This window comes from Balaenoptera borealis (assembly GCF_965194805.1).
Source record: "Balaenoptera borealis genome assembly, chromosome: 11".
NCBI classification, from domain to species: Eukaryota; Metazoa; Chordata; class Mammalia; order Artiodactyla; family Balaenopteridae; genus Balaenoptera; species Balaenoptera borealis.
The window spans coordinates 26054792-26081177 of NC_138868.1; the positions used below are offsets into that span (position 1 = coordinate 26054792).

A 26386-nucleotide genomic window follows, 5' to 3' on the forward strand; every position below is an offset into this window, starting at 1 on the left:
GTACTGTTCTGGATAACTGAAACAAAATGTACAAACATATAAGCATGCAACTTGCATATTTCAGATTAAATTCTAATGTTATATACGTGCCTTTAGTGATAATTTGGGTCCTTTTATAACTAACCAGTTACCTGAAAGGTCTTTCCCACCTCTCTGAAGGTCTAGCCGGAGTCCTATTTCTCTTTTCGCCCTGACCCTTGGGCCCTGCCCACCACCCCCCAACTCCTTGGGATTTTTACAGCATTTATATTCTATTTTACTACTCACTTCATACTTAACAATTTGAAGCATCTCTTTTTATATGTATATTTTAATTATATATTTTTATCTTTGTATCTTATTTATATATATATACACATCTTACATGTATGTGTGTATTTACATATACGTATGTATAATATCAACTTCAAAACCACATTATAAACAAGTTATAAGAAGAAGATGTGTTAATACTTCTTTATGCTTCCACAGAGCTTAGTTATAACCAAACTATTCAAAACCATATTTCCTGACTAAGGAAAAAAGAGAAAACGAACAAAATTAAAGCTGAAATTTTTCAAATTTTGTTTCCACTAAAAAAAAGAATTTCTAAAAGCTAAAATCAAATGTATTTCACTGAAATTTTTATGGCTCATCTCTCAATGCGTTAGTACATCATGCAGGTTAGGAGAAGCTCACTACTTTAGTGGCAACGCATGTCCCTGGCCAAAGGGAAGGGTAGGAAGGAAATACACATGAAACCATGCAAATCAATCACTATGAGAGAAAAAAAATCAGCAAATACTCTACTGACAGTGGGTCATTACTTTATTATGCAAAATATTCCTTTTTATTTTGCTGAAGTATATGTTCTTATTCCAAATTTAAATTACAATAGTAATCTGTGGAGCTGGAGTTGATAATGTGGCTTTTTCACCCTTTCAAAAACAAATGATTCTTTAAAAATCATTTATTAGAACCTCAATTTTTCATTTAGATCTGTTCTGTAATAGTAAAGAAAATTACTACTTAAAACCTGAATTTATAAAAAGATGATCTAGTTCAAAAATTATGATCAAGAGGGAAGTCACTGTGGTAAACTGGCAGGTACTTACTAATTTAAACAACAACAAAAGAAACACAGGCTTTTTAGTGGACTTAATATTTATAATGTACTGCTATTGAAATTCCTTTACCTGTTCGGTCTCTTGCAAGGGGATGGGCTGGACTGTCCTGAGGAGCTGGTGCTCAGAGTGCTATCAGGACTACTTAATGAACAAATCCGATCAATATTCAAAGTGCTCTGGCAAGCTTCACAATCCAGATTACCTTTGCATCTAAGTAAAGAGGGAAGGGAAAATTGGGTCAAAAATGAGAACATACTCCCCAAGTAGCCAAAATTTACATTATTTAATTAAGGATATGAAACAGTTAAGAGTGACCTACATGGACAAAAATCTAAAGCTCATAATACAGGAAAAATGCTATAGTAATCATGGCTAAACACTATTCAGGAAGTTTACTCTGAAGGACATGAACAGACAAGTAATAAATCACAAAGCTTTTTCTTTTCCACTGCAGCAGAGGGTGCCATCATCATTATTTAAGGATGCAGGAAAACCACAGGAAACTGCTTTTGGCACTTACTCTCTGAGCGAATGTCTCTGCGACGTCTCTTCCTCATCAGTGTCACTGCTAATGGTGATCACACTCACCGCAGGACTCGGGGAGTCAGCGATGATGATGGTTTGCCGCTGTTTATCTGAAACTGATGAATCAGAGTCCTGCCTGATAGAAGTTTCACAACAATTTCTTGCCTCTCCTTCTGAGTTATGATTGTCCTGTGTTTCTATGCAACTTGCTTCCTCGACATCTTTCCCATTTACTATCTTTGGAGAAATAAATGCTGATTGTGGGATATTGGTATTCTGCAATGAATTACTCCTGCAATCAAAGTAATAATGTATCATTTCTATAATCAAAATATATACATGACATTTTTCTAAGACAGCTTGTTATAATTAACAATGCAAACCTTCACTTGTTAAGATTATAACACACTAACATAGAGATCATGAGTCTGTGATATATAAAATACCTCTAGAAATATGAGTGTAGATTGCATTTACATATATTCAAATGGTCTTTTTTTTTTTTGGTAAATGTGATATCTGAGTATCTAAAATTGTCTAAAATTATAGGTAGATAATAAATCAAAAGGGCAATAAAGACAATCTTACCAACTGAAAGCATTTATTTCCTCTCTTCCTGGCTCCCATTCCATTAGTTTTACCAAAATACCTCTGAGAAATTGAGAAGGGAGCTGGCTTAGTGTTTGTAACAAAGCTATCAAAGAGGTCATTTTGAATACAACAAGAGTGACCCTTTGGTGTACATGCAAAATTTATTTTAATGATTAATTTTCAAAATGCAGAGGAAAGTTAAAATATCAATACCAACCTGTTCTGGCACAGTTTATTTTTCTTGGTGGTGGCAGGCTGAGGCCACACAACATGTGCGATGCCCACACTAATTGGCTGAGGGGCTGATAAGGTGATCTGATTGGTTAGAAGAGGTTGCGGCATCACTGAGCTGTAATGATTGCTGTGTGAAATCATTTTCCTAGGGAGAAAATTTAGAAAAATTGAATCCCTACTTTACCATATCTATTTTGCAAACTATTTACAAAGAAGTACCCTTGTTTTTAACTTACCCCCAGTCTCCGAGCCTTTGTGAACCAGCCATACCCTCAGAAGCTAATGTAGTAGTAGCAGGAGCCATGGGTGTTATCTGTTGCCAGGCAGGTACCAGCATCTGCTGTGTTCTACCAGACCATGTCTGCTGCAGCAAAAAAACAAAACCAAAAACAAAAGAAAAACTAGTATGATACAAGTTAACTCAAAGTAACAATCTTCTAGACGGGAATAAAGACACAGACCTACTAGAGAATCGACTTGACAATACGGGGAGGGGGAAGGGTAAGCTGGGACGAAGTGAGAGAGTGGCATGGACATATATACACTACCAAATGTAAAATAGATAGCTAGTGGGAAGCAGCCGCATAGCACAGGGAGATCAGCTCGGTGCTTTGTGACCACCTAGAGGGGTGGGATAGGGAGGGTGGGAGGGAGGGAGATGCAAGAGGGAAGAGATATGGGGACATATGTATATGTATAACTTATTCACTTTGTTATAAAGCAGAAACTAACACACCACTGTAAAGCAATTATACTCCAATAAAGATGTTAAAAAAATTAAAAAATTTAAAAAAATTTAAAAATTCAATAATTAAAAAAAAAAGTAACAATCTTCTAATAATTATAAAAGTTAAAGTCAATAATCTACAAGGATCGAATCCCCATCTAGGTTATTTTCATTGTTTCCAACAGCACCAGCTGATATATTACAAATGGATTAGTGCCTCTACCTGAGTAAAAGGAGGACAGCACATATGTAAAAATAATGAATTATTACCAACCTGAGAAAGAACTCCTGGTCGGATCTGTAGTGGCTGCATGGCTGGGGCCTGTGTTACAAGGGGTACTGTATTATCTACCCTTATTGAATAACTAGTGGGTTTACCATGCGTTGCAGGAATACCTGTGAAATAGAAAAGAACAGTTCTCAAATAAAAGAAAAAACTTTTCTCTGAGTTACCTTATAAAACTCTTAAATTTATGAATTGTTAAAATTCTTATTAAGATTATGAAAAAATCCCCTGCATAAAATTTTCATAATATTAGAAAGCAATCTACTTGGAAAGTGAGATACTATCTACCTTGTGGTACATCATTCCAAAAATTATTATAGAGCTACTCTTTCTACCATTTTAAAATGCACAAAGTTGAATGATTTGTTTTTGAAACTTCCCATTCCTTTTAAAGTTTGCTATTATAGCTTTACTTTCCTTTTAGAAAGTTCTGCCACTGGTAAGACACGGAAAGGTGAATCTGGCTCAACATCCTTATCCTCTAGCAGGTAAATGTTCATCTTTTCATACAAACTTTTAGCTATGCTTGGTATTCTCTTCTTTAAAACTATGATAGGATCTTATACATGTCACCAAAGGAGGAATGTATCACAACTTCAACTTCAATGGCCATGACGGTTTACATGATTCAATAAAATTCAGGATGACACACTCATTTCAACCTCTAAAGGAAAAGCAAACAACAAACTTTTCTGCCTCATATGTTGACACAACTAAGCATTTATCATTGTGGTTTAATCTACTAGTATTTCTAGTGGAGAGCTACTGGAACTCCAGGACAAACATGTTCCATTTTGCTTACCCCCTAGGAAAATTAGAAAGCAGGATTACTACCCACGTTAATCCTGTTAATATTAATATGTCCGTGTCATACATTGCAAGAGCACCTTGCAAATATTAAGTCTTATGGTACTAAACTTTAAGAGAGTAAAGTAGTATTACACCAACTAAGAACTTTGACTAACAAGATTTTAGGGATATCTCCTAAGATTAGTAAGCTGAGTTACTAGAATAAATTCACTACTTCATAATTCCAGTCTATTGTAGCACTTACTTTCAATATGGGCTGGCAGATTATTTAAACATAATCAGTTTTTGGATAAAAGTGACCTTGTGTGATCAGCCATTTAAAAAAAAATTTAAAAAAACAATTGTTTTTTTTTCCTACTGAAAAATAACCTTACACTTTTTATTGCACAAATACAAATATTTGTAAGTGATAATTCTAAGGAGAATTTTATTGTGTTTATTTTCTTCACAGAGGTGCTTATCCTACTGGCAGGAGGTTCTACCCTCTGAGCTCCACCTAAAGAGCTACATGTGAGGGACTTCCCTGGCGGTCCAGTGATTAAGACTCTGTGCTTCCAATGCAGGGGGTGAGTGTTCGATCCCTGGTCAGGGAACTAAGATCCCACGTGCTGCAGCGCATGGCCAAAAAAAGTTAAAAAAAAAGAAAAAGAAAAAAAAGAGCTACATGTGAATTAGATCTACAAAGATCTGTGAGTTATTTTCTTTAACTGACCTTCTAACCCTTTCCAAAAAGCATGTCTTGATCAGCAAATGCTCCAAGGAATGGAATATAAGCACACCCAGGCTGTGTAGATATACTGCAGCAATAGAGAATCTCATCAGAGAAAAAAGCATCCTCACTTTGATAAGGATGAAATCACAGAGCAAATTCTTAAATCCCAAACAAAACAGATTGCCCTTAAATTCTCCTCGTAATCAATGCCGTAAGACAAGAATTCTCCTATAATCTTTTTTTTAAATCAAATTCAAAAGTAGGTTCAGATCCCAATTTTCTATACGCTTATTAGGTTAGCTAAAATTTTTATCTTTGATTACATTTGCTTGATACCTGGAAAGCATGACACAAAACGTTTAAAGACTGTTCTAGTACAACAGAGGAGAATTTTGCTGGAATGCATTTGATTCTAAAATAGCAGTTTTCATCCAGAGGGGATGAATAAGTAGCTTTTCAGATTGCCAAATAATGTTAAATGCTTGTTTAGTAAATACAACAACCTACACTCAAATTTGTTAAGTAAAAGCTTGTCTAAGTCTTCTGTACTTAAACGTGGCACAATATTAGGGATGTGGAGGCTTCCCTGGTGGTGCAGTGGTTGAGAGTCCGCCTGCCGGTGCAGGGGACACGGGTTCAAGCCCTGGTCTGGGAGAATCCCACATGCCGCGGAGCAACTGGGCCCGTGAGCCACAACTACTGAGCCTGCGCGTCTGGAGCCTGTGCTCCGCAACAAGAGAGGCCACGATAGTGAGAGGCCCGCGCACCGCGATGAAGAGTGGCCCCCGCTCGCCGCAACTGGAGAGGGCCCTCGCACAGAAACGAAGACCCAACACAACCAAAAATAAGTAAATAAATAAATTAAAAAAATATATATTAGGGATGTGGCATCCATATAGCTATACCTACACGTTATATCTATAGTATCTAAAATATATGAAACGCATGATGAACTTAAACAGTGTAGACCCAAGGTAAAAAATATAAAGTGAAGGACAACAGACATAAATTTTATTTTAAAATACAAAGTATAATGGTACCATAACTGCTACCCAATAATCATTTAAATATGTTTCTTTGAAATGGATTGGCACATGATGGGGTAAAGGGGTAAGAAGGTCAATAATGGGATTTTCTACAGAGATGCCAAAATGGATTAGAGGGAAAGCTTTCATTCTAAGCAGACACTATACTAAGATAAGAAACAGTGAGACAACATATTACAGAGCCTGCCTGTTATGCTGCTGCAACTGCACCTGTTAGTTCTTTAAGCCAACAAATATTTTGCTTTCTCTCACTATTAATTCTAAAACTATTGTTCTTCACATTTGATGAGTTAATGAGCCTGAAAGTATCTTCTTTTCTTTCTGTTATCCTTGTTAGGAACCACGTGCAGTTGTTAACATATGTACAGAAAGGTTACTAACGTTTTATTAATTATAAGGTACATAAAAAGATAAAAGATTTGCCTAACCTCATTGAATGTTTTAAGAATGATGCTCAATTGTATTTAGAAATGTGTCCACAAAGCCTTTTGGTACAAACAGAAGGTAGCTCTGAAAATAAAAAATCGTTATTCCAAATTTTTTTTTTTTTTTTAAGCTGTGCCGCACGGCTTGAAGGATCTTAGTTCTACTACCAAGGATCAAACCCGGGCCCACAGCAGTGAAAGCCCAGAATCCTAACCACTGGAACGCCAGGGAATTCCCTGCTACTCCAAATCTTGATGAAATATACCACACTGTAGGTAGGTGACCCCAAAACTCATTTTGGTACATAGAAGAGATCATTAGAACCTAAGAATCTACTAGTACAGATTAAAAACTCATCTAAGTGAAAATGTATTTGTCAAGATATCACTTACGTAGTAACTGACTGAAAAACAAAAAAGCATCAGTCTTGCATGCTCAAGTATTTAGAAGTAAAATGTCTATGACTTACTATTAACAGTATGTGTATGTGTAATAGACAGACAACAAATATAACATGTTAATACTTGTTGAATCTAGGAGAAAGGACGTTATTATTCTTTGAACTTCTCTATATGTTTGAAATTTTTACAATAAACAGTTGAAGAAAAACAAAGAAACACAACAGCATCTTTAAGAGTGCTGACAATATGATATAGGTATTTTTATTACCAAACCAGCCATGGGTCACTGTCACAGATAACAGACCAAAGCTACCCTGGTAGAACCAAAGTGGCTAAAGAGCTGCCATGTTTTCACATCTCTCATTACCAGCCAAGCAAGTCAACAAACATATTCTTGGTGCTTTGTTAGGCACTGTGGGGAAGATTAAAATAAAAACTTAAAAAAGTTGCTCACATCCTTAAATGAAATAAAAATTTCAAATGTAACCTTCAGAATCCAGAAATATTACAGCTGGAAACGATCAAGATAGTATCTCTTCAGTCTGTTTTCTTTGACAAAGGCTGAAGCAAGTTAACAGACTTGTCTGGGATGGCAGAGCAAATAGCAGAAAGAGAACTAGATCCCAGGCCCACTTAGCACCAAGAGCTCTCACTTAACACTATACAGCATTACCACCACGCTTCAAAGAGTCACTTCAGGCCCATTTGGAATCAATCTCTTGATTTTAAGATATAACTAGATGTTACAGCCCAGCAAGGACAAAACGCTACCAAAGGACCTAGGAAAGAGGGCTTTATGCTAGCTATTCCAGTCAAAAAGTTCATTGCTATCACCCTTTTACCACTAAGAAGTTCCTCAGTGTGAAAATTTATGGCATCTTCAAAGGTATTCTGTCACCATCTCACTTGAGGATTTGATTTGATATTTTTATCTAAATAAGGGCAATTTGATCAAAATCAATCTTCAAGCAAACAAACAAACTAAGCTATGGGTAAAGAACAAGACTACAATATTTTAGGAAAGAAATCCTCTGGCCAAAACTTAAAGAACTGAGCTCTCAATCACTGTAATGTCCAGTGATGACATGCAGATAAGTACTTACTTGAACATCTGGAGCAGTTATACCCAGTATAGGATAATCCATACCTTTCCAAGTTCATTAATTTCCACTAAGGTATGTTATCATGCTAGACTCTACAGGAAATACAACTGTCATATGGTCCATTTTGTTAATGATGACTACAGTGGAGTTGCAGTCAAGAAGTATCACTGGTCGAAAGGCTACTGACCTGCTTAAATTAAATTCAAATGTAGCAGTAAATGTAGCAAAACCCATGCAGTATATTTAATGAATAGATGCCTAAACTTATTTTAAAGTAATGCATGCCTAAATTCAAAGTGTAATTTAAATAAAAGTATACCTTGAATAGCTGGTGGACAGATAATCAGGGTCTGCTGAAAAGCATCACCACAACCAAAATGAGCAGTTCCAGCCTGCAGAGGAATCCCATGGTGCACAACTGAATGAGCAGATGTGGTTAATGCCTGAAACGATAGACGTACATGGCATTCATTATACAGAGCAGGCTTCTAATTGCTGTACACATACTTTATAAGTAGAAATCAAATGCATTTCAAAAAATCATAATTCTATGATAAAAATGGACCCAGAAATTGATCTTACTGAAGTCTACTTTTTGTAGAGTTGAGACATAGAAGGGCAGGTAGATCATACTGAAAGAATAAAAGGTGAAGGAAAAAAATGGATTTGAGTAGATATGCTCCAACTGTTACCCTGAAATATTAGAGATTTAACAGAACAGCCATAGTAAGACTTCATCAGCACTGGAACTTCTAACTGCTGACATGGAAACTTCTGCATATTTCAAAAGCAAATGAGCAATCATTTAAAAAAAAAAGATGAGCATAAATTATCAAATACTATAAGTTCTTACCTGACTTCTTAATGTGCCGATTTTAGTAAAATTTGCTGTCAGATTAGCAGTACTGCTTGGAGCAACTGGTCTCAAGAGTGAAGTTTTATTGTGATTATTTGTGTCACATGAATTTGGATGGGACTTACAAATATCCATAATATGAAAACAGGACTTTACACTGCAAAAGAAAAATCGAAAGGTAATTGTAATATTATTTTTTTAATGTTTAGAGTAGTTTAAGATTAAAAATTATTTCTAAAAGGAAAAAAAAAGTCTATGGCTTACACTTAATCTGCATATTTCCAATAGTATTTCTACTAGGAAATCCTGTAAGATCAAATTTCAAAGCAAGCGGAAGTATATACTTGTATCTGGAATATTTTCTTGAGACAGCAAAGCAATAGTGGGCACTTTTTGGTTATAATTTTATGACCCCTACCCTAAACAGTTTTTTTCTAAACTTCTAAATCTCCACATCCCTAAATTAATGGCACCATGTATGTGGTTACTACGTTATTTTCAAAGTGCTTATATACAGAAACCATTAGACATTTTTAAGTACTGGGGGTGTGGAGACTAGTTGGGCTTTATAAAAACATCTATTTTAATTGTAATTCACAATAACGAATATCAGTTTGTTCCTTTACCTCCTTCATTCAATATTTTTAAAATATTAAAAGAAGCTATTTTAAGTCACTTACTTTACTCTCTTCAGCCTATAAAAAAGAGGACTGGGGTTCAAAGAATTCACAAGATTTGCCTAAGGTAACTCTTCTAAGTCCTTCTCAATTTGGGCATATACTCTTCTCTACTAACCCATAAAAAAAAACCTCCTTTCCTTCCACAACACAGAGGGGAAAGAAGGGGGAAAAGAAAAGCAAATGCTGTGAAAGGAAATTGAAAATGGAGTTTGCAGGACTCAAAATTGAGGGAGGAACAACTTAACACTTCCTTTAACTATAAATATGCCTGGTTATTAAGGTAAGAATGTCATGTAAAACGACATCACTCAGTCATTCTCAGTATGCTATTCTGGAAAAAGAACATTGGAATGTGATTTAGATTTGCATTCTATTTCTACTCTGCAATTTACTGTCTATGTGAACTTGGCCAAGTTAGCTTAACCTCTTTTTACTCAGTTTACTTATATTTAATGAAGAAATTGAATCATTTTTCTAACACACTGGTTTACCACAAACAGCATTATCATTTCTCCAGAATCATTTTAAAAGATTTTAGAGTAACATACTGGTTGCTATGCGGGAAATCTAGAAGATGTTTCATATTAACAAAAGCATGGTTCAAAGTCTCTGCTGGAGTAATTCTTAAATCTGCATCAATCAGCAACATTTTTTTCAACAGACTAACAAATTCTCTTCTATCAGCTTTCTCAGCCAAAAGATCACTTCCTTCCAAATCCATCACTGTGTTCACCTGCAAAATCAAAATTTCAAGTCATTGAATAAAAATAAGCCATACAAGGTAGTATATGTTAAAGCCTCACAGTTTACAAAAAAAGCCCACAACACAGGAAAGAACAAAGAACTACAATTACTTTGAAATAAGAAAGAACAATTGAGGTTAACAAATCCTCAAAAATATTTTGAGGTACCAAAGAGCATTCAAAGCAGGAAAAAAAAATTTTTTTAACTAAACAAATAGCCACTTCTAGAGAGATGTAAGGAAAAGAAACATGTCTGTTAGAGTTTTCCTTTTTAAAGAAAATACTTGAATAATACAAATTAAATATTTGATAAAGATGAATGCAATTTAGTTCCTGAAACCTTAGAATCAATTTTGTTTGAAAAGCTTAAAAACAGCAAGCACTCTACGTCACGTAGAAAATGATTAACGTGTTTTGGCATTCTTGGCATTCAAGTCCACCAACTTAAGCATAAGATTGACAAATGTGACTGCGGTACTCACATGCACTATATCATCCAGACTGTTGAATATGTACTTTCTGGCTTCTTTAGACTTCATTCCTGTCTCAGCCTCATGTTCTTCCAGTGTCTTATCGAATATATCAGAGAAGGAAAATATCTTATTACCCACCATTTGTAAATTCTTTATTTCTTCAATTCTGGCACATTTAGCCTAATATATTGAATATTCTAAGGCAAGTAGTAGTTTCAAAAGAATAACTATCAAAAATGTAATTTTGGGACTTCCCTGGTGGTGCAGTGGTTAAGAATCCACCTGCCAAGGCAGGGGACATGGGTTTGAGCCCTGGTCCGGGAGGATCCCACATGCTGCGGAGGAACTAAGCCTGTGTGCCACAACTACTGAGCCTGCGCTCTAGAGCCCGTGAGCCACAACTACTAAAGCCGACCCGCCTAGAGGCCTAGAGCCCGTGCTCCGCAACGAGAAGCCACTGCAATGAGAAGCCCACTAACCGCAACAAAGAGTGGACCCAATGCAGCCAAAAATAAATAAATAAAATAAAATTTTTCTTTAATGTAAGTTTTTAGAAGTATACAAAAAATGAGAAGTTCAGGTTCAGATCAAAAAATATTACACATATAGATAAATTTCCTTAACAAAATAACTAAAGTTAATCATTAAAGATTTACTAATCCTAGGAATAAATTAGGTACTTGGGTTATGTAGTAAGTGGTTAGATTCAATCCCTGTCCTATAAAGCTTAATAAATGTAGAACTGGGTAGGGAAGATAAACACAAAATGATACACATAAAAATTTTTTTAACTATTTAAAATGAGTTAATAATTGTGTTGCCAGGTTAGAGAATGAGCTAAGGTATTCAGAAAGGACTCTCCTCGTTAAAAGGGGGGGTGGGGAGGGGGACTGTCAAAAATGAGAATTCAAAAGAAGAAAAAAGTGCAATGAAAGAAAAATAGGCACAGAGTGTATTATCTGTGAACATGAGGCATCTTAGAAAATGTTTTTCTAAATATTTTTTTTAATGAATTACCTTTAATCTCCAACCAGAATGAGAGATATCTGTTTCTCTGCAAAAAAATCTTGTGGATTTTGTACCCACATTTAACAACTGTTCTCCTGGTAAACCTTGAGTCTGAGAAATGTATCGAATCTGAAAAATAATTTACAAAACAGAAGAGTCATTAAGATATTTATTGAATAACTATATCAGACACTAAGCTAGATGTTAGGTCAAGAGTTAAATGAGGTACAGTGTGTGCCCTAAGAAATCAGTCTAGTGGGGAACATAGAAGTAAATAAGCAATTATAATACAGTGTAATATATATTGATATAATACAGGTATAATAAATACATGCCTTATGGAAAGGCAAAGAAGAGACACATAAAATAATTGTAGTCATATAAAGTTCCAGATGAGGTGATGCTCAAGTTGGGTCAAAAAGAACAGTTTGTTAGCCCTGAAGGAATGGGAAAAAATCTGAATTGTTATGATTTATGCTAAGGTTATAATATGAGTAAATATGGAAAATAAAAAGAATACATCCACACATTCAGAGACTGAAGTTCACTAAGGGAGAAATGGCAAGAGACGAAATTGATCTAGCAGGCAAAGGGCTTTATCAGTAGGTTAAGAAGTCTGGATTTTACTCCGAGAGGTAATACTGGGAAACCACTGGAGAAACTGGAGAAATCTACACAGGCAACTGACAAGTTACTTGACTTAGTGACAAGCTGACGTGGTGAATTAGGGTTATAGGAGCATTGGAGGGGATGCGTCTATGTCACTAGCATATGTGTGCTTGAGTCAGTAGAGGAGGACACAGGTGTAGATGAGCTCTCTCAGGAGGACATTGAAAAGCTCCAGCCTCAGGGTCTCTGAACTTAACATCCTTCTGTTTGAACACTGTTCCCCCAGACATCTGTATGGCTAGTGCTTCACTTCCTTCAGCTCTCAGCTCAAATGTGACTTTATTCATGAGGCCTTTCATGCCCCACTAATAAATACGAACAAGCTCTCCCCTGCTCAGTACCCCTATCTCTACTTATTCTGTTGTATTTTTCTCTACTGTGCTTTTTATCATCTGATATTCTGTACATTTACTTTGTATTTTCTTACCCATTCTGCAGTAGAATCTAAGTTTCATGAAGGGAAGAACTTTGTTTTGTTTTCTTACACGTACACCCATGACAGTGTCTGGTACATAGTTGGCCCTCAAATATCTGTTCCCCAGATCAACAACTGGGCAGCACAGGGAATAAACAGAGGCTTAACCCCTTGAAATTGTGTTTGAGAACACAGGATTCTTTTTTTAAACTTCAAGTACAACTAGTCCATCCTCTCCTGCATCTTGTATTTCTTCCTCTGTATGAGATTTTTGCCCTCTATCTACAAAAATGTTTAATATCTTCCAGCCTAAAAACAACAAAAAAACCCAAAAAACTCCCTTAACTATTTAAAACACTTTTCTCATTCAGTTAAAAGCCTTAAAATAGTGGTCTATATTTTACTTTCCATTCTAACCTCAACACACAACAATTGGAATTTTACTATTACTCTCACGAAATGATACTGTCCTGTTATTAACTGACACATTTAATAGTCCCATATTAATCCTTATCTTACTTCAACGCTATTGGCTATTTTCAAGTGAATAACTTGAAAACTCTGTTCCATTCTTTTCTATTTCTCTTCCTACTTCTTGGCACTCTTTAATTGCCTTCCTCCATTTGTTATATGGCATTGCATTCTAGAGTTTTATCTATCTTCTTTCCCTCTACCAGCCCCATGTGCCCATAGTTTTATCTCTAATTCTATGTCTAAATATTTATCTCTAGCTCTGGAGCTGTAGATCCAACTGCTTGCTGATACTCTCCATCTGGCAGGCCTTCAGGTACCTCGAAGTGAACATATTCTAAACTGATTTTCCTTAAACCTGTTAATCCTCATGTATTTCCCCCTTTGGAGACCACCACCAACCACCCGAATCAGAAACCTGAAATTTATGCCCAACAATTACCTCGCCCTCATCACCCAACATCCAAAACCGTAACAATTTTACCTCATTAGTATTTTTCATAACTGTCTCTCCTCTCCATTCCTCTTTCAGGTCTTCTTCAATTCTGAGTTATACAATCTCACAAGCCTCCTAATTAGTCTACCTGCCTCCCTAATGACCCCATCCACTCACTCCCAATTCATTATTCACATTGCTAAGAACAAGAAATTGCTAACAGCCATTTTAATAAAATGCAAATCTGATTATTACTCCACTGTATAAAATTACTTTACTGCCTACAGGATGGATTCCAAATCTCTAAACATGGCACACAGGCCCTCCAGCTTTCTCTCTTCCGGGCTCTTTACATGCTCCTGTACTCCAGCCCCCTCTAGCACCTGCTAAACCTTGCATGGGTTAGTTTCTCTTTCCTAGATTGCTCTCTAACCCCTACTTATCAACATCCCTGTTCCTCTCCCTCCTTACTCCCCTCCCTGCCACTTCACCAAATCCATGTGGCAAATTTTACTGTTCCTCCTTCAAGACTCAATTCAAGAACTTCTCCTCTGTAAAGCTAGGCCTAACCATCCAAAACAGAGGCAATCACCTTCCTCTGTGCTACCATCACACCTAGAACATAACAATTTTACTGCATTTATAACACTACATTACAATTATTTTTACATGTCAGTCTTCCCTGCTAGACTATGCCCCTCCTAACAACAGAGTCTATGTTCATGCATATTTGTATCCCCAATTTTACATGAAATGATAACTAAAATCTCCACCTTACAAATTAGTTTCATTACATTAAAGTGCAGTACCTCCCGCTCACCCCACATCCCCCAAGTGCCTGAGTTCCCTGTTTTATGCAAACAGAAAATGAAAAGTACTAAGAGCTTAGTACCTCGATGTTGCATCAGAGTATCACAGATGGTAAGAAAGGTGCTCAACAATTCAATTTCAACAAACATACACAGGGCATTTATTATGTGTCAGATGCTAAAGCTATGCAGAACAATAAAATATGTTGCCAACCTTCAAAATTTATTCAAAAAATTCAGTAGAATAAATATTTAAGCACATAATCTGCAATTAAACTAGGAAATGCCATTATAAAGAAGAAAACAAAGTGCTAAGAGAATACAATAGAGTAATTAATATACCTAAGAAGTTGAGATGGCACTGAAAAAACAAAATGGCAAATGAACCTGCCAAGTTTATTTTTGGTCGTAATGCCTGCCAGTCATTTGAAAAGAACTTGGTCCATCTGTATGCCCCTCCTGTCTCCAGTGGATGAAGGGTGCAGACCTGACCTAGAAGCAATTAATTCATAAATTTGCCTTGTGAACTCAACTAGAATTAAGCTAAGCAAATCAGATTTACAGTGTCGGAAACGCAAACTAAGAAATTCCAGATACTGTTGGAGGATGAGCTGAAGAGTTATAAGGCAGAGCTAGAGTTTGATGACCATGTTAACATAACCAGAGTTAAGAATGAGCAGAAATTCTGAGTAGCAAGTTAGAATCAGAACAGATAAAAGCACTTAAAGAGCAGCTAAGTTACACTTAAGATCGAGCCCCAGAGTGAAATTCTACCAAAGCCTATTAATTTCTCTAAGTGTTGCCTTGAATCTAAAAGCACCTTCAGGGCTTCCCTGGTGGTGCAGTGGTTGAGAGTCTGCCTGCCAATGCAGGGCACACGGGTTCGAGCCCTGGTCTGGGAAGATCCCACATGCCGCGGAGCAACTGGGCCCGTGAGCCACAACTACTGAGCCTGAGCGTCTGGAGCCTGTGCTCCGCAACAAGAGAGGCCGCGAAAGTGAGAGGCCCGTGCACCGCGATGAAGAGTGGCCCCCACTCGCCGCAACTGGAGAAAGCCCTCACACAGAAACGAAGACCCAACACAGCCAAAAATAAAACATAATAAATAAGTAAAAAATAAAAAATTTAAAAGCACCTTCAACTCCAGACTTCACAAAATCGAGTCATAATAAAGCTCATTCTTAGATTTTTGGACAGTCCACACATAAATAAATGAACTCTTCCTTGAGTCAACTTGAGAAGGTCTCTTTGAGACCTGAATAGCTTGACAAAATAGAATTCTTTGAAGATTCCCACCCCCACCCCTGGAGTGAGCTTTATTCTTCTTACATAAGATATAATTTGATATTACCAAGTATAATAAAATTTGAATATAAATTCAGGCTTTCAGCTGTTCTGGATAAGATTCTACCTAAACTCTAACAAACATTTTTCAAGAGCAAACAACATTTACCAAGTAAATACTGTCCATTCATCCATAAAAATATTATTTTATTTCCTAGAATGTTACTGATATTTCCCAGCAAATATAAGTCAAATCAAATACATAAAGCACTAATGAGACAGTAGATTTAATTGATATTTATAGGACATTCCATCCAAAAACAGCAGATTACACTTTCTTCTCAAGTGCGCACAGAACATTCTCCAGGATAGATCACATCTTGGGTCACAAATCAAGCCTCAGTAAATTTAAGAAAGTTGAAATCATATCAAGCATCTTTTCTGACCACAATGCTATGAGATTAGAAATGAATTACAGGGAAAAATACGTAAAAAACACAAACACATGGAGGCTAAACAATACGTTACTAAATAACCAAGAGATCACTGAAGAAATCAAAGAGGAAATCAAAAAATACCTAGAGACAAATGACAATGAAAGCACGACGAGCCAAAACCTATGGGATGCAGCAAAAGCAGTTCTAAGAGGGAAGTTTATAGCTATACAAGCCTACCTCAAGAAACAAGAACAATCTCAAGTAAACAATCTAACCTTACACCTAAAGGAACAAGAGAAAGAAGAACAAACAAAACCCAAAGTTAGCAGAAGGAAAGAAATCATAAAGATCAGAGCGGAAATAAATGAAATAGAAACAAAGAAAACAATAGCAAAGATCAATAAAACTAAAAGCTGGTTCTTTGAGAAAATAAACAAAATTGATAAGCCATTAGCCAGACTCATCAAGAAAAAGAGGGAGAAGACTCAAATCAATAAAATTAGAAATGAAAAAGGAGAAGTTACAACAGACACCACAGAAATACAAAGCATCCTAAGAGACTACTACAAGCAACTCTATGCCAATAAAATGGACAACCTGGAAGAAATGGAGAAATTCTTAGAAAGGTATAACCTTCCAAGACGGAACCAGGAAGAAACAGAAAATATGAACAGACCAATCACAAGTAATGAAATTGAAACTGTGATTAAAAATCTTCCAACAAACAGAAATCCAGGACCAGATGGCTTCACAGGTGAATTCTATCAAACGTTTAGAGAAGAGCTAACACCCATCCTTCTCAAACTCTTCCAAAAAACTGCAGAGGAAGGAACACTCCCAAACTCATTCTATGAGGCCACCATCACCCTGATACCAAAACCAGACAAAGATACTACAAAAAAAGAAAATTACAGACCAATATCACTGATGAATATAGATGCAAAAATCCTCAACAAAATACTAGCAAACAGAATCCAACAACACATTAAAAGGATCATACACCATGATCAAGTGGGATTTATCCCAGGGATGCAAGGATTCTTCAGTATACACAAATCAATCAATGGGATACACCATATTAACAAATTGAAGAATAAAAACCGTATGATCATCTCAATAGATGCAGAAAAAGCCTTTGACAAAATTCAACACCCATTTATGATAAAAACTCTCCAGAAAGTGGACACAGAGGGAACCTAACTCAACATAATAAAGGCCATATACAACAAACCCACAGCAAACATCATTCTCAATGGTGAAAAACTGAAAGCATTTCCTCTAAGATCAGGAACGAGACAAGGATGTCCACTCTCACCACTATTATTCAACATAGTTTTGGAAGTCCTAGCCACGGCAATCAGAGAAGAAAAAGAAATAAAAGGAATACAAATTGGAAAAGAAGAAGTAAAACTGTCACTGTTTGCAGATGACATGATACTATACATAGAGAATCCTAAAAATGCCACCAGAAAACTACTAGAGCTAATCAATGAATTTGGTAAAGTTGCAGGACACAAAATTAATGCACAGAAATCTCTTGCATTCCTATACACTAATGATGAAAAATCTGAAAGAGAAATTATGGAAACACTCCCATTTACCATTGCAACAAAAAGAATAAAATACCTAGAAATAAACCTACCTAGGGAGACAAAAGACCTGTATGCAGAAAACTATAAGACACTGATGAAAGAAATTAAAGATGATACCAACATATGGATGTTCTTGGATTGGAAGAATCAATATTGTGAAAATGACTATACTACCCAAAGCAATCTACAGATTCAATGCAATCCCTATCAAATTACCAATGGCATTTTTTACGGAACTAGAACAAATCATCTTAAAATTTGTATGGAGACACCAAAGACCCCGAATAGCCAAAGCAGTTTTGAGGGGAAAAAACGGAGCTGGAGGAATCAAGATTCCCTGACTTCAGACCATGCTACAAAGCTACGGTAATCAAGACAATATGGTACTGGCACAAAAACAGAAACATAGATCAATGGAACAAGATCGAAAGCCCAGAGATAAACACACGCACCTATGGTCAACTAATCTATGACAAAGGAGGCAAAGATATACAATGGAGAAAAGACAGTTTCTTCAATAAGTGGTGCTGGGAAAACTGGACAGCTACATGTAAAAGAATGAAATTAGAATACTCCCTAACACCATACACAAAAATAAACTCAAAATGGATTCAAGAACTAAATGTAAGATCGGACACTATAAAACTCTTAGAGGAAAACATAGGAAGAACACTCTTTGACATAAATCACAGCAAGACCTTTTTTGATCCACCTCCTAGAGTAATGGAAATAAAAACAAAAATAAACAAATGGGATCTAACGAAACTTCAAAGCTTTTGCACAGCAAAGGAAACCATAAACAAGACGAAAAGACAACCCTCAGAATGGGAGAAAATATTTGCAAATGAAGCAACTGACAAAGGATTAATCTGCAAAATTTACAAGCAGCTCATGCAGCTCAATATCAAAAAAACAAACAACCCAATCCAAAAATGGGCAGAAGACCTAAATAGACATTTCTCCAAAGAAGATATACAGATTGCCATCAGACACATGAAAGGACACTCAACATCACTTATCATTAGAGAAATGCAAATCAAAACTACAATGAGGTATCACCTCACACCAGTTAGAATGGGCATCATCAGAAAATCTACAAACAACAAATGCTGGAGAGGGTGTGGAGAAAAGGGAACCCTCTTGCACTGTTGGTGGGAATGTAAATTGATACAGCCACTATGGAGAACAATATGGAGGTTCCTTAAAAAACTAAAAATAGAATTACCATATGATCCAGCAATCCCACTACTGGGCATATACCCAGAGAAAACCGTAATTCAAAAAGACACATGCACCCCAATGTTCATTGCAGCACTATTTACAATAGCCAGGTCCTGGAAGCAACCTAAATGCCCATCGACAGACGAATGGATAAAGAAGATGTGGTACATATATACAATGGAATATTACTCAGCCGTAAAAAGGAATGAAACTGAGTCATTTGTTGAGACGTGGATGGATCTAGAGACTGTCATACAGAGTGAAGTAAGTCAGAAAGAGAAAAACAAATATCGTATATTAACGCATGTATGTGGAACTTAGAAAAATGGTACAGATTAACCGGTTTAGAGGGCAGAAGTTGAGACACAGATGTAGAGAACAAACGTATGGACACCAAGGGGGGAAAGCCGCGGTGGGGTGGGGATGTGCTGAATTGGGCAATTGGGATTGACATGTATACACTGATGTGTATAAAATTGATGACTGATTAAAAATAAAAAGTTATCACAGGACAAAACGATAAACTAGCATAGGCTGCTGGCTCCTTCCCTAGAACTCAAATTTGGAGACAGAGTAACAATGGAGGTTGATGAATCTGAATAACTAATATACAGACTGTGAAAACCCTCTTCAAGCAATAGCAGATTGACAGTGGTAGTAGGGTAGAGGTGGAGTCTGGAAGAGGGCCAGTGCCAGGGAGCTAGGGCAGACTAGGGCAGGGTTCAGCTGGACTCTTTTAGTGTCTTGAAAGTATCATTATCCATGAAGTAGTGTAGAGGTGGTCTACTGCTAATAGCATAGCTTCTAAATTCAGACTGCCCGTGTTAGACTATTGGGCAAGCTTATTAAACTTCCCCACACCTCAGCTTTCTCATCTATAAAACTTCATAGGGTTGTTGTGAACATTAAATGAGTTAAAGTGTTGACAGTTCCAGGCACACAAAAGAGCTCGATAAGTATTAATTAGTAATGTTACTACTATTGCCCACTGTACTGCCACTGTAAGGCAAAAAATAAGTTAAAAAAATAAAATAGCAACAACACCCCAATTGGGTATCCAAGTATATCATGGCAGCTGATGCCCAGAATAGGAAACAGATAACAGACAGAGGCATGCCCTTTCACATCCTAATTAGTTGATCACAATCCAGGGAGTTGAGGAAATTTTATGAAATTCAACCACATAAATAGACTAAAGTAAAAAAACAACCCCAAAAAACCCCACTCGTGAATATTTTAATAGATGCACAAAAGCATTTCAGAGTCCAAAACCAATTTAGGATTTTAAAAAAACCTTAAAATTAGGAATAAAGGGATAGCCCTTATCTTGAAAACAGACATTTATCAAAACCTATACAGCAAGCATCATATTTGAAAATGAGTATGAAGTCCAAGACTGGAACCAAAAAACACATCACTCCTATTCGTTTGCATTCATATATCTTGGAAAATACCTTTTAAAACACTGAATTGATAACTGTGTGGCTATTTATGCTGTATGCTAATAACTTTTTTCAATTACTGTACCCTTTTGGAATTAAAGTAATATACATTCTGAAAATATTGTTGATCTGGATCAGATAACACCTCCCAGTTTAAAAAAAAAAAAATCTGTTATAGATTTTAGAAAAACTGAGCTTTGGTCAGGACTTTGTGTTAAATTACCATTGTAACATTTGACAAGTCATTTCATTTTTCCAGGCCTCAGTTTTCTCCTTTATAAATGTGAAGGGGTAGTAACTAGATAATCTGTAGGGTCCTTTTCAGTATCAACATTAGTTGTCCAACACTATAACTGTGAAGTCCAAATCCAGAGTACAACAGCAAACTGACCTTTATGTTGCCACTAGATGGTGTCCTGCCCCAGAGTACTATGCATGTCATAAATTGTGGTCCACGAAGCCAAAGGTATATTTCTAGAATTTGACAGGTACCTCAGTACTTCAGCAGCTAAGGGATTATGGGACTCTCCAACTAGATCACTAACTCTTTCAAAACTAGTAACAGTTTGGCACCTGCATCGAAGTTAATGATTGGGTAAAAAGATGAAGGAAGCTAGAATGTACGGAAATTTTTATGGAAGTGGTCTTTTAAGAGGTATGCTGAACATGGAGGGGGAAAGTAGAGAATATTTAAAAAAAACCTGGCCTAAAAGAAATTTTATGGGTAGAAAGTCATTGGAAGAGGATAAGATTAAAGTTAATGATAACATCTAACCTAATAATTAATATTAAATGACTTTTAGGGTCATCTCAGCAACATTTAAGTCACTAAATTACCTCTCATATCCCCTTTTATATAGAAAGCTAAAATCAGGCATTTTGCTACAAGTTATGTGTGCTTTAAAATGTTCTGTTTTCTATTTTTTTCATGTTTAAAAGTTAAATAGTATATCATTTAAATAAAAATACAAGCCAGACAAAATATATGTAACCACTGTTAATTCTGACTAACATTTTCTACTAAAATATGAGTTGAGTATATATCTCTCTAATAAGGGAGATGCTATGAAACTTTCAAATAATAGTGAAGAAGGTAACAATTACCCAAAAAAGAATCTTGATATTAAAAACCAAGTAAATAGCAAACAACATTATCTAGTAGCTTAGAGAGACTAATGAACACACCTGAAAACTACCATGAAAAGTGTGTAATGAGGTGATTTGCTGGATTCTACTGAGAGTCATTTCAATAATGTTAAGCTAGACTTTTAGCACCACCAAAAACAGCTAAAAATACTAAAGAGGGTTAGGGTGACTGAGGTACTTAAGACCACCAGTAAAGGTTGTTGGTTCAAGACCAGCAGCTATGATGACTTTTATTCCTTGGGAGAGGCTGACATTTCAGCCGTCATCACCCAAGTGATGTCTGTCACCCAAGCAAAGCACTATCATTTAAATGGACACAGTCCAGCCCTTTATATATCTATAATATAAAAATGGTACCAAAAAAATTCTCCCAAAAGGTTTTCAGGCCTGTGGATTATACCCTTGTTTATGAAAACACTTTAAAAATCAAGTTCTGTTTTGAGATCCTGAATTTAAATTCCGTTAGATCCCAGGTTTTGCCAATTTATTCTAAAAAGAGTCTCACATGTATTGTATACCTGGGAAAATGCATTCCTGTAAGTCTATTATTTTTCTTTACATTCTACCAATTCTACTGGGTTATCACGACAGTTCTATTACCTACCTGGTCATACTCCAAGGCTCCTGGGTAGAGAGGCCATCCAAGGAATAATTCTGCAATCACGCATCCCAGTGACCACATGTCTATGGCTTCACAAAATGGCAACCCCAATATAATCTCTGGAGCTCTGAAATTTAAAAAAATAATAATAATCAATCAATCAATCAGAGCAGTTTTCTTTTAAAATTATCCGATTCATCTGATATTCTAAGAGAAGTCTGTAAAATGAGAGCGAAATCATCTACTATTTATAGTAAGTCTTCATTTTTCAGAACTTGTTGAAACCTAGCCATAATCCTGAATTAAACTTCAAGGGGTGCTATGAGTACAACATTGCTATGATAAAATATCTATACTTAATTCGAGTTTTACTAACATGACAGTAAAAAAAGGAAAAGCATAGATCTTGTTTTTGAGACTACAGGAGATTAGAAATAACACACTAGAAAGAGAACTGACAAATTAAAAATACATGCACCATGACACCAACAGAACTTAAAGCCAGACACCGGAATATAAGACCCAAACCAAACAAAACAAAACCCCAAAGGCTAACCATGGATCTAGACGTGGGTATTACTTCAGAAGATAATAATAAAAACTGGGCTATTTGTTATCCAAAACAGATAAAACCAAGTTCAATATATTCAGCCTTAAAAGGAAGAAAAGTACAGGATACATCAAAACAGTTAAAAAAGCATTTTAGCACTTGAAGAGCTTTGATTATTTGGAAAATTATTTCATGAAAGATACAATTCCCCGATAAATTATCTTGCTACTTCACATGACTTTTCCATAAGAAAATTAACATTCTAAGAGTTCTCTAAATCCAAAGTCATACAATCATAGTTATCCTGCACAGTCTCAAACTTACAGAGAAGTTATAAGAACAGTACAATAAATACTTTCTCCTAACCCACTTCAGAGTAATTTGCCAAATAATGGCATGCTTCGTATTTCCTACAAACAAGAATATTCTCCTACATAATCACAATACAATCATCAAAATCAGGAAACAAATACTGATACATCTCCACCATCTAAGCCTTGGACTGCGAGATTGGCCAATTACACTGATAACGTCCTTTATGAGAAAGAATCCAATTCTGAATCATGCACTGCATTTAGCTGTCATATCTCTTTCAGTCTTTTCCAATGTGGAATAGTCCCTCACGTTTTTCCTTGATTGCTATGACCCTGGCATAAGATATTACAGGCCAGTTATTTGTTAAATGTCCCTCAGTATGGGTCTCTCTGATGTTTTCTTGTAATTAGACGAGGGTTATAGATCTTTGGGAGAAATGTTTAAAAAGTGATGGGGTTTTTTTCTCATTATATGCTATCAGGTGGTACAAAATTTTGATTTGCTCCACTACTGATAATATTCACTTTGACTACTTAACATGGTATCTGCTAGATTTCTCCACTATCAAGTTTCTCCTTTCCCCTCTGTAATGAAGTATTTTGTGGAGTTTCAATTTGAGACTGTACAAATAATCCAATTTCAATTTATTCATTTATTTACCTACGTAAGTATAATGGATTCCTATTTTATTCAATGGGTTATAATCCATTACTATAATTACTTATTTTGATGCTCTAATTTTCCCAGACTTGACCAGTCAGAACTCCCTCAATGAGCTATGGGTCCTCATTACTATTGGGATGGCACTGTTCCCAGGATCTCTCAGTGTATATTTTATACAGTTAAAAAAAATAAGCCTTCTGCTAATTTTTTTTAACTGAGAGTGCTGATTGTCACTCTCTCCTAATGCGGTGGTTCTCAATCTTGGCTGCACATTACAATCCCTTTGTCCTGGCCACACCCCATACCAATTAAATCAGAAACTCTGGGGATGGGAGGTAGGCATCAGTAGTTTTTAAAGCTCCCCAGGTGATTCCAACACATGGCCAAAGTTGAGAACCAAAGCACTAGACTCAAGTAGTTAAACCCAATGGGAAAACTATTCCATCTCCTCCCTTCAACTCTTCTGATCAGAATAAGTTCAAAGGATAATAAACAAATTGTTTTCTACCATAGATTTGAGATCTGTCCAGTGACTCTCTACTCCTAAACACCTCTGCTATAATTAATACTTAAGATTCAGTAGACTCTTAATGCACAAGTACTTGTGAAAAACAAGTAAGTGTCATGGGGAGATGTTACGAGGCATAAAAGAACCTTAAAACATAGTTATAAAAGGTCTTCATTCTTTTGACGAAATACTTAACTCAGTAAGTGTGTAGATGTACAAACATGAGTTATATTCAGCTATAATCAAATGCTAAACTGTATTGTAGAAAGATAAAAAAATAGGTTACACTAAATTATCAATCTTATATATTCACAATATAGAGATATTATCCTTTTTTGTTCACTATTTTATACGCAGAACATAGCAGAGAATATGCACTCAGTAAACATTTCTCGGATAAGTCATGCCAACACAGGTTGATTCACACAAAGGAAAGAAAGCATCAGTGTGAAATGTGGGTTTGAACTAGGCCTCAAAGAATAGAAGTCTAGGCAGAAAGAAAGAGAAATGGACACAAGAGTTTATAAAGGGTATATACTAATCTGTACTTTAAAAGGTTCAAAGCAAAAGGCAGCCTGTTTCAAAAGTATGGAGTAAATGAGATTCACTAGTGATACTTAATCATGTACTAATTTGAATCCTAAAGACTTATTAATAAGACTGAGCTATAGCTGCGTATAAGAGCTTTATGATTATTTTGAAATAATTAATATAAAAAATTCATGGGACTTGAAATTGGCTACTGTAGAAAACTTCAACACTGCATTTGGTAATGAAAGAAAATTAACAAAATGATAGTATCTAGGATATTCAACTTGAAGAGACCAAAATTATTTGAAATCTGGTTAACAATTAAGAAGAGTTTCTGTCAACTAGACAAAGAGTGATGAATTCCTTCTGCCATTTGTTACCATTTAATGAATGAGCCAAGTTTCTAGTTGACAGTGACAAGAATATAGAGTTATCTTTTCAAACTCTTGACTAGGAATTGTATAAAACCACTTCAAATAAAAATCTACGATTCAAAAGTTGTATTTATGGAAGCAAACTCAACTTTCTCATTTTAAAAAATGAAAGAATTTTAACTGCAAGTTTTATACAAATTCATTATGTATTATTGCATCAGTTTAAATCCTCTGAGAAGCAGATAAGATATGCAAGAAATTTCTTGGGGAAAATGTCTCTGAAAGATACACAGGGAGAGGAAGAAGGAATAGGTGAAGAGAGCCTCAGACCTTGAGCAGTTCTGACACCTGTGAAAGAGGTGCAAAGGAAGAATTGGGTGGAAAGAACCTCCAACAGGAGTGCTGTTAAGAGAAAATCTTGGCAGGGTCAATGGGGAGTCCCCAGGCAAAAATTATCTGCTAGGCTAGTTCCCCAACAAACTAGAACAGCGCAGCTCTAGGACCCCCACTGTGTTTGGTCACTGGCTGAGAGCAGCCCAGCAGCAAAGGGGCCTCTCTGAGCACTGATGCATTACCTAAAGGCACAACAGCTGGAAGCTGTCAGTTAACCGCTCTTCACAGGAGGTTCTCTTGAAGTGGATCCGAATGGCACAATTCCAAGGCTGCCACAACTATCTTCCCAAAAGCTTTTGTATTTTATTTTATAATACTACATATCATAAAGAAAATGTAATAAATTCCTTTACCAAGTCTGAGTCAAATGTGCCTAAATTCTCTCCAGTTTACCGTGGCATGCCATAAAACATTATATTTTCTATATGTATCATCACATGTAAAAAGGTGGGAAAGCAATACCGTTAAGCATTTACAGTCTAGATGAAAACTGCCAGAGCTGTCAGAGCTCTGCTGGCCAGTCTTACAATACAATAAACTTTTAAAATCAAATTATGCACTAAAGAATAATATATCCATCTGTCAGTAATGAATAATGCTTAGTTTTCTGGTTGTATCTTAATTGGCTCTCAAATTATTCCTCTGGGCTAAATATACTTTTGTATATAAATGACCACAGCAGAAATTCTGATTTATGGACCACTCTTAAAAATAAATCTTTTGTTCTACACCTAAAGGAAATTCTTCTACTTCTTTTCTCATCTAACTTAACTCCCCTCTGAGCACCTATAATGTGGTGGTG

At 36.0% G+C, this 26386-nt stretch overlaps 1 protein-coding gene across 4 annotated transcripts in view; it reads right to left on the reverse strand.

The window, feature by feature from the left end:
- Positions 1-26386, reverse strand: part of HIPK3 (homeodomain interacting protein kinase 3) — a 95700-nt gene that overhangs the window by 5759 nt on the left and 63555 nt on the right. For 3 of the 4 annotated variants that reach the window (XM_082343666.1, XM_082343667.1, XM_082343668.1), the window contains 12 exons: positions 22254-22377; positions 11737-11856; positions 10729-10815; positions 10052-10236; positions 8821-8980; positions 8287-8410; positions 3458-3579; positions 2693-2817; positions 2440-2601; positions 2220-2282; positions 1627-1923; positions 1176-1316 (listed from right to left, as the gene is read on the reverse strand). In XM_082343666.1, the coding sequence (XP_082199792.1) occupies positions 1176-1316; positions 1627-1923; positions 2220-2282; positions 2440-2601; positions 2693-2817; positions 3458-3579; positions 8287-8410; positions 8821-8980; positions 10052-10236; positions 10729-10815; positions 11737-11856; positions 22254-22377 (1710 nt within the window). The remainder of the gene's footprint in view (positions 1-1175; positions 1317-1626; positions 1924-2219; positions 2283-2439; positions 2602-2692; positions 2818-3457; positions 3580-8286; positions 8411-8820; positions 8981-10051; positions 10237-10728; positions 10816-11736; positions 11857-22253; positions 22378-26386) is intronic. The other variant, XM_082343669.1, reaches the window with a different exon arrangement.